Source organism: Thunnus albacares, chromosome 22 (genome assembly GCF_914725855.1).
Source record: "Thunnus albacares chromosome 22, fThuAlb1.1, whole genome shotgun sequence".
Taxonomy (NCBI): domain Eukaryota; kingdom Metazoa; phylum Chordata; class Actinopteri; order Scombriformes; family Scombridae; genus Thunnus; species Thunnus albacares.
In genome coordinates this window covers 21,256,015-21,269,869 of record NC_058127.1, presented here as the reverse complement: position 1 = coordinate 21,269,869, position 13,855 = coordinate 21,256,015, and the positions used below count along the sequence as shown (strand labels likewise).

General features: G+C 39.8%; 2 protein-coding genes across 4 annotated transcripts; both read right to left on the bottom strand.

Moving 5' to 3' along the window:
- Positions 1–395: 395 nt before the first annotated feature.
- LOC122973272 (immunoglobulin kappa light chain-like) lies at positions 396–4,726 on the bottom strand. Of its 3 annotated transcripts, XM_044340679.1 has the most exons (5): positions 4,519–4,726; positions 3,686–4,393; positions 3,445–3,567; positions 924–928; positions 396–560 (listed from the first exon to the last, which is right to left on the bottom strand). In XM_044340679.1, exons 1-5 carry the CDS (start codon positions 4,571–4,573, stop codon positions 441–443), a joined length of 1,011 nt encoding a protein of 336 aa, XP_044196614.1. In that variant the 5' UTR covers positions 4,574–4,726; the 3' UTR covers positions 396–440. The 3 variants fall into 3 exon arrangements, with proteins under 3 accessions (XP_044196614.1, XP_044196612.1, XP_044196613.1); XM_044340677.1 differs by lacking the exons at positions 396–560; positions 924–928 and adding exons at positions 2,665–3,191; positions 3,311–3,354 and having other exon boundaries at positions 3,686–4,726; XM_044340678.1 differs by lacking the exons at positions 396–560; positions 924–928 and adding exons at positions 2,665–3,188; positions 3,311–3,354 and having other exon boundaries at positions 3,686–4,726.
- A 4,534-nt stretch (positions 4,727–9,260) lies between these two features.
- On the bottom strand, positions 9,261–10,496 carry LOC122973306 (immunoglobulin kappa light chain-like). The gene is made up of 3 exons (XM_044340713.1): positions 10,419–10,496; positions 9,587–10,294; positions 9,261–9,468 (listed from the first exon to the last, which is right to left on the bottom strand). The coding sequence occupies exons 1-3, from the start codon at positions 10,471–10,473 to the stop codon at positions 9,314–9,316; spliced, it is 918 nt and encodes a 305-aa protein (XP_044196648.1). The 5' UTR covers positions 10,474–10,496; the 3' UTR covers positions 9,261–9,313.
- Between the last annotated feature and the right edge of the window lie 3,359 nt (positions 10,497–13,855).

The window sequence follows — 13,855 nt, the reverse complement described above, 5'->3', positions numbered from 1 at the left end:
CAGACCCTTTCTGTGAACAATGTGAGGCCCCTTTAACAGGAAACAACTGAGCAGCTTAAATTAGAAGAGGTGTAAATCACCATGTTTGCTACAAGTACTGATAAATCTGTTGTTTCTGTAATGACAATGATAAAAGTTTAGTTTTAATAAACAATGTACATGCGCCTGCAGGCAGTATGTCATCTCCACTGTGAATTACACTGTGAATTTATTTTCAGCACCAGACACAAAGACGTAAGTTTATTGCTGTCTGTTGGTACAGAGATAATGTAAATCATTGCACTTCATGTTACGTCTCTTGTTTAAGGAGTTTATTGGTAAGATAAAACTTTACATTGAACACAATGAAGTAAAATCATACTTACAAAACTGCTGTTTTAGGGAAAGCAAAATGACCCTTTTAAAGTCTAAACATAGACACAGATAAAACATGTCCAGCTCTACTGCTTTACACTAAAGTACACACATTCACTCCAGGTGTTGTTCGTCTGGCTTCTTGATCTGTTGATCTTGATCTCCATCAAAGCAATGTAATGGAGGTTATCTCCATCTTGGTAACCCTGGACATGAGAAACAGTATATCACAATGTGGTACACAACCATTTATGCACACAAAAAAGTGCTGTGCAACAGCTGAATATTTGAATAGTAATTCAATAGTCTAAAAAGAGAATACCTTTGCATTTCTTTTTGAGGCTGCTGAAATTCCTGTATGAGAATCTAAAAAAACAGAATTTAAACCTTCTTAATATCGTGTCATGTTCAGTGAATACACATTAAAGATAAAAACAGCACCAGTTACCTGCACAAGGAGAGTGGTTTCTCTTGTTCATCACACACATTAAGAAAGCCAGTAAAACATTCAGGATGGTGGTGAACACTGCAACCCCACGCCAGAAATTCACTGAGACAAGACAGTCCACCTCATCTGTAGGGAGCCAGACGTCAAGATACATTACAGCTTTGAGCTTTTTTTCTTAAGTTTGATTAGAAGATAACCATCACAAATCTCTGGTTAGAAAGTTACTTACAGCCAAAGTCCAACGTGGTCCCGTCTCCAAACAGTATCTGTCCACATGAGGCGACAGCACAGTAGTAGGTCCCAGCATAAGAAAGATTCACACTCTTCATTGGAAGGTGTAGAATGAGTAATGCAAACCTTCTTGTGTGGTAGTAAATCTGAGATCATTAAGTGATTTTTAACACTTTCAGCATCCACTGCTTATACCAGTAAAGTCTTGTTGTAGCATCAGGTTAATAGAAACATTGTAAAGTCAAACTTTCACCAACATTTGCTGATACAAAACTACTTTCTTGATGAGATGAGGAAGATGTCTCATCAGTTGCTTGAGCTGATGTGAAATAAAAGACAGAAAAAATAAATAATTCATTTTTAGTGATAGAATTCAGCATAATCAGCACATAAAGAAATATTTGAAACATTTGGACAAGCTCTTGTTACAAAACACCACTCACCCATTTTTCCCATTTTTGCTATTCTCAATACTCACAAGGCAATCTTTCAAGTCTAACAATTACAACAAAGTACAAACAGTTTAGATGAAAGAAATGGCCTCACAATCTCATTCCAATCCCACCTATTTATTTTACAAACAGAGTCTAGTGGCAGCGATTCTCAATAGCACCACTAGCTGATGTAGCTGTAATGTTATACAGGAAATGATTAATCATAACCTCAAAAGCAGATCATTTGAACCTACACTATCTCAAAGCGAGGACTATTTTTATGCATAACTGTATAAATAAAATAAAATAATTCCATCCAAGTCTGACTAAAGCTTAAACTAAAGCAAAGTAGTCTGTAGAAGTCTAAATAAGTCCACCACTGAACATTTGGCTGTTTATTAATTCAGACACTTTCATACTGTGAGGAAACACACCACTCTGTCTGTCTCTAATCGATCAGCGGCGGGTTCAACTGAACCAATTCAAAGGGTGGTCTACAAATGTGTGATTTTTTTTTGTAACTTGTTTTTATCAGTTGCTGAAAATAGTAAAATGATCATTGATATAAGCTGCGTAAATATAATCACCTGAATGCAAGGACTGTATGATGATAAGTTTATTTTTAAAAAGACAAAAAGTGGGGTCGCAAAAGCATTACTTTGTTTCCCCTAATTGAATAATGGGGATGAATTCGCTCCACTTGCTCCATTTCACAAGCACGGATGGTAATGACGACTCCAAGATGGAGGCCAGAAGAAGGAGAGGAGTATGAAGTGCAGAAGATGATGGCCTGGGAAGACATTTATGCTTTAAACTTTAATGCTAACTAACTTTATACTTAGACTAATAAATACAGTTCACATCAACATGCGAGTCGTAACTACTGCTAGGAGAATCAAATTTCTCTGAAACCTCCAATAAAATATAAAGTACACATAACACATATGGATGCCTCATATCACTCATAGTTCACATTCAAGATATAATTCATTTCAACACAGATTTAAAATTTATAGTGCTCTATTGACCATCCACATATATTTTTAACACTTACACACGCAAATCTGCCATCATATAACCACCGTAAGTGGTCAGATGCTCTGAACACAAACATAAACATTGTCTCAAGGTCAAATTGTTCCATAATTACATTTATTTCATCATTGCTGACAAAATGTTCATCGAAATGCACAGTTCACATAATCATGTTAAAACCCATTCAGGATAAACAAATACCACTTTTTCCCCTCATGTTCTTCATATCCAAACAGTAACTTGTTATACAGCATAAATGAATCTGGCCTTCTAAATGTTCTTGTATAATCACAGAAAGAATATGATTTTAGAATCAAAGATATATGTTTTATTAAAAGAAAACAATTTAAGAGCAGAGACATCCTGTAGAGGTTCTTTAAACCACACTGACAAGCAACAAAAAGAGTAGAGAGTCCTGAATGGGCTAATTATTACTGAACTCTACCAAAATGCAGAAAATCTCATCTTTTGACTACAGATCATGAAAGCAAATATTTATCTCAAGACCTTTATCTAAGACTACAATACATGATTATCAAGATTCTAAGAAACTTTCCTCACAAGTTCTACATCTTTACACTGGAGTACACACATTCATTCTTGGTGTTGTTCCTCACTCTTCTTGATCTGTTTGCCACATTAGCATTTAAAGCAGCATAATGGAGGTTGTCTGCGTCTTGGTTACCCTGCTAACAAAATATATAAAAGTAAATCACACTGTGATTAAAACAATGTCCACAACACAATTAATTGCTGTGATATAAAAAGGTGGTTAAATGGCAGTATAATACTTCAAAACTGCATTCACCTCTGCATCTGCTGTGGACGGAGCTGCAAATCCATGTTGAGGCTCTGATCATGAAACAAAAAATACTCTTTTATTCAAAAGCTAAATTCAATTAATACAAGTTGTCATAAACAAGTGGTATCATTTGCCTGTACCTGACTGGCAGCTGTTTCTCTTGTTCATCTTGTACACTGAGAAAGCCAATAAAACACTGAGGATGGTGGTGAACGCCAAAGCTCCACTCAAGAAATATACCAAGACAAGAGAGTCCACCTCATCTACAGAAAGTCAGACACCAGGAACAGAGCTTTCAACATGTTTTCAGTTTTCATCCCAAGCTTAATGAGGGAGTAAGACTGTATCAAATGGGACAATGTCTCCTAAAAAGTTACTTACACTCAATGTCCAACGTTGTCCCGTTTCCAAATAGTATCTGTCCACATGAGGCGACAGCACAGTAGTACGTCCCATTATGTGAAAGATCCAGACTCTTCATTGGCAAGTTGTAGACACAGGTGTGTGTTTGTGTGTTGCTGTTCCTCTTACACTGATCATTCCTGCCTCCATGTGTGTAAATGATTCCTGGATGAGATTCTTGAGAGTTTTTGAACCAGTAAACACTGTGTTCTCCATCATCACAGGTCCCAGTGTGTACTACACAGTTCAGAGTCACAGAGTCTCCTGGCTGGATGCTCTCAGATGCCGACTGATGGACCGAAGCTTCAATGTTCAAACCTGAACCCTTTACATTGACAATAATGCTCTCTAAAAATTCATACGAGTATGAATAGCTACTTATGCAGTAGTAAGTAGCTGAGTCTGAGATGTGCAAATCTGTGATCTTCAAGTGATTTTTCTTGTTTTCATTATCCAGTGTGAAACGTGGATTGTTCTTCAATTCATTATGAAAAGTGCCATTACTTTCGTAGTTGTAGAAGGTGGAGATGAGCCTTGGTTTCTGCCCCAGAATTTGCTTATACCAGTAAAGCCTTGAAACAACACCTTCATAGAAACATTGCAAAGTCACCTCATCACCAACATTAGCTGATATAAAACCACTATCTTGACGAACAGATGAGGAGAATTTCACATCAGTCATCTGAGCTGAAGTGAAAAAACAGATAAAAAACGTATAGTTAATTAAATGTGATAGAATTCAGCATAATCAGTAAATATTTGAAAACGAACCACTAACAGATAAAAGTTGGAATCACAAACACGCAACTCACCCATTTCCACCAAGAACAGACATGTGAGATAGAAAGCAAACACTGGAGATGTCATCGTGTTCAACTTGCCGTGTGAAATGAAAAGATCATTTACTTTTCTCCACTCCTCATAGACAAGACTGCGTTTGATTGGCCAACCTGAAGTGACACTGTATAGGAAACATGATCACATGTTCACTGTCATCTGTACTGTCAAATTTCATTCTTGAGAAGACTCACTTGGTGAGAGGTATATGAAGAACATAATGGCTCATTAACGTGGCATTAAGTATAAAATAACTAAAATATAAATTACCACAGACATCCTCACTCATATAATACTGATCTCACTAATGGACCATATTCACTCAACATATTTTGTTCATGTTTCTTTAAAAATACAGAAAAGGCTTACAAAAGCATGAAGATAAGAATAAAAGGCTTTTGGTGCTTGGAAATGCTCGTCATCCAATAGGTGGCTCAGTGATGCAGTGGGCTACTAGTGGCTACTTATTAATCTCCTCTTTAATCCTTTAAAGTTATAATCCTTAATGTTTTCATGAAACAAACCCCATTTTGATTATGGTCAACATTCTTGCTGCAATAGTCATGTGATGTATTTGCATTCTTCATAATTACCTCACTATATAGTAGTTTCATTGCTACTGACATTCCCTGTGTTCAATATTGTTTTATTAGTTCAATACCACTGAATTTCAGGTCATATAGTTGTATTTTCTGCTCTGCTCATCTACTTACCCATAATGGCATTCTATTTTTTTATTTCATTGTGTATTATTTTGTTTCTCTATTCTATTTCCTATTCTGAGGTGCCCACTGCACATCTGAGTTTCCCCCTGGAGATCAATAAAGTTTATCTCTATCAGATGACCTCCTACATATTATGAGGGATTCAAAGAAAATTACACAATGTGTAATCCAGAGTAACTGTTTGTAATTATTCTCATAGAGATTAGCCTAACTCTTTACTGTTCATCGTGCTAATGTTATATCTGAGCTGTGTGAAGTTACCACTGATGCAAATCTGACATCTCTTGTGGCTGCTAGTTCATAATAGAAGTATTAAGCTGGCCAAATGCTGTGTGGTTTTTAATATTCTGCAGTCCCAGGACACGTAATGTATTTGTCATCAAGTTTAACCTGACATCAGTTGTTCATCAAAAATGTGTCTACAATACAAGACTTGGGTATTTTTGTTAGCAGATAAGTTCTAAATATTGTAGGTTGTGGTGGAACAAGAAGGAGCAACCACAGTGAGTTAGATGAAGAGTTGCAGGTGACAGGCTGCACACCTCCTTAGCAAGGTAACTTTCTTTTCACTGTGCCCTGCTGTCATGTAGAAAAGTACTTGCTCTGTGTACAGCATGAAATCACATCACGGCTGCTCATGGTTTGATGGAAAATTCAAATTTTTCACTTGCTTTATTAAAACGATGGTTTGTTTGGCTGCTCTGTTAACAGATGCACCAGTTGCTCTTATTTTGTACTTCTGACCACGTAGTAGCTGAAGGAGCGTTTGCTGGTCCACAATCCTGCGTATTAAACTGAACTTGCTCTTTCTACCAGTAAGTATGGGTTTTTCAAAATCAACCAGAATTAAAATCTTAAGGATTATTACCTTTAAGTTCTGAGTAATCAACACCCGATTTACTTAAAAAATGAATCAATCTCAAGGCAAAGATGTTGCAATGTCTTTCTGAGCACCTTTGAGAAAACTCTTATCTGGAGCAAATGTCAAGTCGTCCTGCTAGACCTCTCTGAAAACGATCTGAGGCTCCCTTACTTGGAAACCACAGATCAACGTAAAACTCTTGTTGTAATTTTACTGCTTTCATACAACACATTGGGCCTCATTCACTAATATGTGCGTGGAAATATTCTTACTTTGTGCACAAAACAAGTTTGCACACAAAATTACCGTCTGGGTTCATGACATGTGTGCACTGGCCAATTTTATTCTTACCACTGTGCGCATGTTAGTGAATCAGAATCATTCTGAATTGACAGGCATGTGCCCACTATCGGTAATTATTACACAGCTTTGATAAATACTCCTGATTCTGATTGGTCAATTACAGCATTTTACGGTCTGTTATTTCTGAATAGCAAACCGCTGCTATGAAATACAGACTGTTGCTAAGGATGCAGTTCTGTTAATAGACTCTGGAGGACCATATCCAATCATATCAATCCGCAGAAAGAAGTCTGGTAAAATTTACCAACTACAGCTCATTTGTGACACCTTGTGGCAAAAAATCGTTAGCAATAATGTCTGTGACTGGGCACAGATGTGACGGCAGCCTGAAGAGCTACAGGGCTCCAACCATTACAGAAAGGGAAAAGTTTAGCAAGATCCTATCGTCCAGTCCAGGCAATGGCAGCAGATCTGGTGAGTGCCTCTCTTAGTTATGCATCACTACACACTAACTTAAATGATAAGCAGTAGTGATAAGAGTAATATTGTTACCAGTTGTAACATTAGTAACACGTGTGTTTCCAGGTACGTCAACTGCAAAGCCCCGGAGAGAAGGAAATGTAGAGATGAATGACAGAAACGTCATGATCTTAAGAAGGCTACAGAGTTTTCATAGATAGTAATGTTACTATGCACGCAGTTCCAACCGTAGAATATAATGGACTATTTTTTTAGTGGAAGCAATAAAATCATTTTTAAATTAATAATTATTTTAAACCAATATTTTGTGTTAGATTATTGATTTCTATAGTAAATAGTTGTGTAACAAGCCTTCAGGGTGATTCAAGACCCCGACACGAACCCTGTCAGGGTTTACTTCACAATAATGACCTGCTCGCTGTACATTATCCCTTACTTAGCATACTACCTGGAAAGCTCTGTTGAAGCAGTGCAGCAATGCAGTGAGTAAAAATGTAGAGACTTTACTGCTTGTGAAATGCAAACAATAGTTTCAGAAGTAGAAGCCAGAAAAGGCAGATTTGGCTGATTAAGATGTCATTGGCACAACTGTTTGGAGCCTGATTGTGAATCCTGTATACAGCCTGCACACCTGTTACACTACTACCACTCAGTGTACATGCACATGCTGATGTTCAAAGTGTCCAAGAAGTTTGTCATATAGCATCATTGAATTTCTTCCTCTTCACAAACAACATCGTGTTTGATTGGCCAATCAGAAGTGACGCCTAATGTCTTACTTTGGAATCATGATCACATGTTCAGAGCCAGTTATAGTATTAAGAGAGGATTTACAAGGTCAGGAGTATATGAGCAACTTAATGGCTCTTCAACTTTGTCAGCAATGGCATTAGCTTTAAAATGACCAAAGCATACAGTACCAGTGAAATGTTTGGACACATTATCTCATTTAAGGGAATGGGAAGGTGTGTCTAAATTTTTGACTGATACTGTATATGACCACAAACATCCTCATTAGTGTAACACTATTCTCATCTCATTCTTTTGGTTCATTTTGACTTTCTGATAAGGTACACAAACTGGGAGGTGAGCCTCATCTCTTCTCAGCTCATGACACCACCTCAAGAAACACCAGAGGAATATCTCTATTAAACATAGTGAGTATGATATATGGCTCAAAGGCAGAATGTTTTGCTTATATATCATCCACATTTATTACTACTTCACAGAATTCATGCAAGTTATTACACTTCTTTCAAAAATCATTCAAGTTAAAGTTAAAAAGATAACATTCTTACTTTTTCTTTATTAAGAGTTTAACACTCAAAACTCAGCTAATCTGCTTCATCAGGACTGTGTGGGTGTGGTTTGCACAGATGTGATTGACAGTGGCTTGGCAAAATAACCCAACAACTGACGTCAGATTCTGATTCAAATTTAGCAAAAGTCTAATTGGGACAGAAATACGTGACATCACCTTATTCCCACCAAGCCCCGCCCACAGTAAACTACTAAGAGGAGTGCAGACAAAACAGCTCAAACAGATATCTCTCAAGTGAAATAAGCAAAACTTTTACTGTCTTTTCCATTCTGTGTTGATTTGTTTCAACTTCAACCTTTTTCTGCCCCAGTGAAAAAAGTTATAAATAGCATAATTTAACATTAACAACAGTAAATCCAGCCTGTCACATAATTTTGCTTGAGATCAGCCAATGTACATTCATGCAGTTCTGTCTCACATACACTTGTTCTGAAGCCCATCTTGTAAAAATGTCATTAGCTCGCTGATTTGCTAAAATTTGACTTGGGTTGTGGATAGAACATTAAAAATTTTTTAATTTGACATAAATATATTATTACTTCAATCCATCACCAACATACATTCTCAAATAACTGGTTGAATCAACTCATCTCTGGGAATTATGGCTGCTCCTGTCTATGGTCACAAGAAAAATATACTGATAACATGATCTCAATCTCTTATGAGTTTGTTAGAAACACTAATAAAGGCATATCTTATTACACTGCAACAAATATAAAACATGTACAGTTCTACTGCTTTACTCTTGAGTACACGCATTCAGCCTCGGTGTTGTTCCTCTGTCTTCTAGATCTGTTGATCTTGTGCTCCTTTAAAGCTGCATAATGGATGTTTTCTTCATTATGGTGACCCTGATCATAAAATATAAATCAGTAAATCACAATATTTGAGAAAAATAAGAATAAATACAAATGGTTGTGCTTAAAAATGTTTTAATAATAATACAATAGTTTATCTAAAAAGACAAAAAGAACATACCTCTGCATCTGTCACGGAGGGAGCTGAAAATCTCACTCGAAACTCTGAGAAAGATTAAAGAGTGAGCTTACTATAATGCCATGTTCAGTGAATACACACTGTCAACTACAAAGAATAGCAGTTATCATACCTTTACACTGGCAGCTGTTTTTTTTCTTGATCACACACACTGAGAAAGCCAGTAAAACAACCAGGATGGTGGTGAATGTCAAAGCTCCACTCAAGAAATACACCAAGACAAGAGAATCCACCTCATCTGCAAAGAGCCAGACAAAAGGAGACAGTAGAAAGCTTTTAGCTGTTATTTTTAGTTTAAATACGGAGTTATGCACTTATTAAAAAAAGGACAACCTTTGTTAGAAAAAGTTACTTACGCTTAATGTCCAGCTTGGTCCCGTTTCCAAACAGTATCTGTCCACATGAGGCGACAGCACAGTAGTAGGTCCCAGCATGAGAAAGATCCAGACTCTTCATTGGCAAGTTGTAGACACAGGTGTGTGTTTGTGTGTTGTTGTTCCTCTCACACTGATCATTCCTGCCTCCATGTGTGTAAATGATTCCTGGATGAGGTTCTTGAGAGTTTTTGAACCAGTAAACACTGTGTTCTCCATCATCACAGGTCCCAGTGTGTACTGTACAGTTCAGAGTCACAGAGCCTCCTGGCTGGATGCTTTCAGATTCCGACTGATGGACCAAAGCTTGGATGTTCAAACCTGAACCCTTTACATTGACAACAGTACCATCTACAAATTCAATCATTAATGAAAACCTTCTTGCGCAGTAGTAAGTAGCTGAGTCTGAAATGCGTAAATCTGAGATCATCAAGTGATTTTTACCACTTTTAGTATCCAGTGTGAAGCGTGGATTGTTCTTGAATTCATCATGAAAAGTGCTATTTCTATTAAACACAAATAAGGTAGACATGAGCCTTGGTTTCTGTCCGAGAGTTTGCTTGTACCAGTAAAGTCTTGTTGTAGCATCAGGTTTATAGAAACATTGTAAATTCAAACTTTCACCAACATTTGCTGATACAAAACTACTTTCTTGATGAGATGAGGAAGATTTCTGATCAGTTGCTTGAGCTGATGTGAAATAAAAGAAAAAGCAAATGAAGAATTAATTTCAAAAGATACAATTCAGCATAATCAGTACATAAAGAAATATTTGAAACATTTGTACAAGTTCTTGTCACAAAACACTACTCACCCATTTTTCCCAAGATAAGACATGCCAGATACAAAACAAAGTTTAGAGATGTCATCGTGTTCAAATTGCCGTGTTGAATGAAAAGAATCTTGATACTTCTCCTCTCTTTAGAGTCAAGGCTGCATTTGATTGGCCAAACAAGTCACATTGAATGTCCTTTTTAGGAAACATGATCACATGTTCACTGACACCTACACTGTTATTTTGTTTTTTTTAAACTCACATGGTGAGAGGTGTATCAAGAACATAATGGTTCCTAATGTTAGCTTCAGATTTTGAATTACAAAAAATCAATGATGTTTCTATACAGTATGCACACTAGTAACATAATATTATATAAAGATATAATGTAGCCCATTTCTGCTCAAAATGAACATACTCATCATGTTGAGCAGATTAACAGGCAGGCATGATACTTTGGTAACTACAGTATCAGTCAAATACAGATATATAACATGGAAAAGATCATTTACCAAATATAGTCATCATTTAACAAGAAAAATGCAACCTATTTTTATGACTTGGTGTGATTCAGAATCAGAAACACGTTTATTTTCAAGTAGGTTTACACATACAACGAATTTGCCTTGTTGTTCTGATGCATAACAATCAAAAAATAGAAAGTAAAAGGAAACAAAGGTTACGATATTGTAACCTTAGTTCTGTAAGCACAGGCAGAGCCCTCTACTCCTCTACTGGATTGTATGGGTAAGACTCCTCTCCAATCACACACACACAATCACTTACTGAAATTTGCATGTACGTAACCAGCCAATCAGGATGCACCTACCAATTATGTGCATCCCGCACCCTATACGTCTCACTGCCACTCACCATCCGATCAGCAGGATCCATCGGTGGAGGGCTCCACCTGTGCTTATAGAACAATATTGTAACCTATGTTCTATCTCACACAGGCTCCGCCCTCCACTGGACTCTATGGGTACAGTAGGCGCTTGATGAATGTACACCCTGCTATGTCATATCCTCAGACTGCCTCACTGAGTCTGGCCAGCCACAGGCTAGTTGCCGTGGCCAACCTACTACTTTATAATCCCAGCCACTTAGTGGAGCAATAGGGGGTCCAACCCAGTCCAGTTAACATGGACCAGAGCTGGGTGAAAAAAATGGCCTAACCTTGCAGGGGTCATAGGTCATATACCAAACACCCTGCATACCCTATTTCACCAGTCATCTTGGATCACGGGAGAATGCTGGTGTATAATTTCCCATGGGAGGCAACTAGCCAACTAGCCAGGCACTTCTTGGATAGGGCTTTACAAGCCACTCCCTCTCTATAGTACACAAACCGCTGGTCAGTGCACAGAAAGGGGGCCGTGCTTTCAACATAACATGCCAATGCACGTACTAGGCACAAGAGGTGCAGTTATGCCTCCCTAGCATCCCCATGGGCAGAGGACAAAACGCCTCTATATGAATAGTTCCTATGTTCTTAGAAACAAAGGGGGAGGAACAAAGTGGGGTTCAGTCTGAGAGTAACACCACTGTGGTCACCACGAAGCAGCAAACAGCTGGGGTGAACCCACAGGGTGACCAACTCTCTCACTCTCATAGCTGAAGTCAGCGCAAAGCTGTCTTGAATGACAACACCTTTTAAAGAGGACTCACTAGAGCCTCAAGCACCACCAGCAGTTCCCACCTGCCGTTGTATCCTGACCCCTTGCAGGAAACGCTTCACGAGGGGGTGGGTGAAGACAGGTCTGTCGCCAATCCCTCCAGAACAGGAGGAAATGGCTGCTGCATACACTTTAACAGTGGCATGAGACAGCCGCTTATCCACCAGATATTGTAGAAAGGAGAGGACCTCTCCCACTGCACATGTCAGGGGGTCCAACCTCCTCTCCTCGCACCAGCATTGGAATCCCAACGATTTTGCCTTGTGGCATAAATGGAGGGTCCTGCTCTTGCCACTTGGATAGTCTGCATGACCTGTGCAGACAGTCCAGCCTTCATCAACCTATCCCTCTCAGAAGCCAAGCCCAGAGAGGTTGGCCTTATGTGGGCAGCGCGCCAATCGAGCCCACCTCCTGGGACAAAGCCCCCCACACGTGGGAAATGGACAAGGGCTGGGCCGCCAACATCTGAGTCATCTCTGCATACCACAGCACCGAATGGCAGTCTGGGGCTATCAGGTTGACCGATAACTGCTCTTGTCTCACTCTCTCCAGCAAGGGGGGAATGAGACAGAGAGGGGGAAGGGTGTAAAGCAGCCTTCTTGGCCATGGCACGTGTGCAAACGCATTCACCCCCAAGGGTGGATCATCGTGCAATGTCAGAAAGAACCACAATGGGCAGTGGGTGTTGTTTCAACTGGTGAACAGGTCCACTTCCGCTTTCCCAAACCGGTCCCAAATCTGCTGCACCACCTCGGGGTGCAGCACCCACTCATCTGGCAGAGGGCTGCCCCTCAACATGAGGTCACCTGCCCTGGAATGTGGTAGGCTCTCAGAGACAGAAGGTGTTCTGAGGCCCACCCCAATAGGTACTCTGCTATCTTCAACAGGGTTGCAGACCGGCCTCTGCCCTGCCTGTTGATGTAGGCAGCTGTGGTGTGGTTGTCTGTTCTCATCAACGCATGTCTCCCCTGAACCAGAGTCAGGAAGTGTTGGCGAACCAGGAGCACCACCTGAAGTTCAAGGAGGTCGATGTGTCTGTTTTCCCCTGGAGGCCACACATGGCTCTCCCCAGACAGGTGCCCATCAGGGACGCAACTGTGAACACCACGATGTAGGAGGTCACTCGGCCTAGGGGTGTCCCTGCCAACAAATGCTGTGGAGCCCCTCAGTAGTGCAGGTCCTCCTACTGGCCACATCCACACATGAACGTGCAGGGAGCCAGCGAGTAGCCAAACTGTAGCTTGTTGTACTCGTAGGTTATCCCCTGGAAGGCGAAACAGAGGAACTTCCTGTGCATCCATCACTCTCTGCATTTCTCACAGAAGAAACAAGAGAGGAGTCTCCTCTCCACTGTGCATGAGTGGGCCCGTGGCGTTACTGTCTAATGAGGAAGTAATGCCATCGGCCACACTAATGTAACCCTGAGTGGAGCGCTGTGTACGCCGTTCCTGAGCAGGATGGCGTGAACTCATGGTCAGTGTGTGGGGCATTATTCCTGTGTTTGTGGATATGACTCCACTCACCGCATCACCGTTTCCCAGGGAGGCGGTGCTGTTTTTTTTGGACCGGCCAGTACAACAGACACAAACGGGAGGCAGGATGTGTGTTTTGCGCATCACATCGCGCCAAATATAGCACTTGAATGCGCTCAGCACTGGGCTTTTTTTTTTTTTTGGCTCACACCATATGCAGCTGAACAAAGCCTCCAACGTCTGCGTCTTTGATACAGAGAAGAGAAGCAGGGGCATGGGCAGAGCAAGTGCTTTCTGTATTACATAGACTCTGTGATCGGTTGGATGA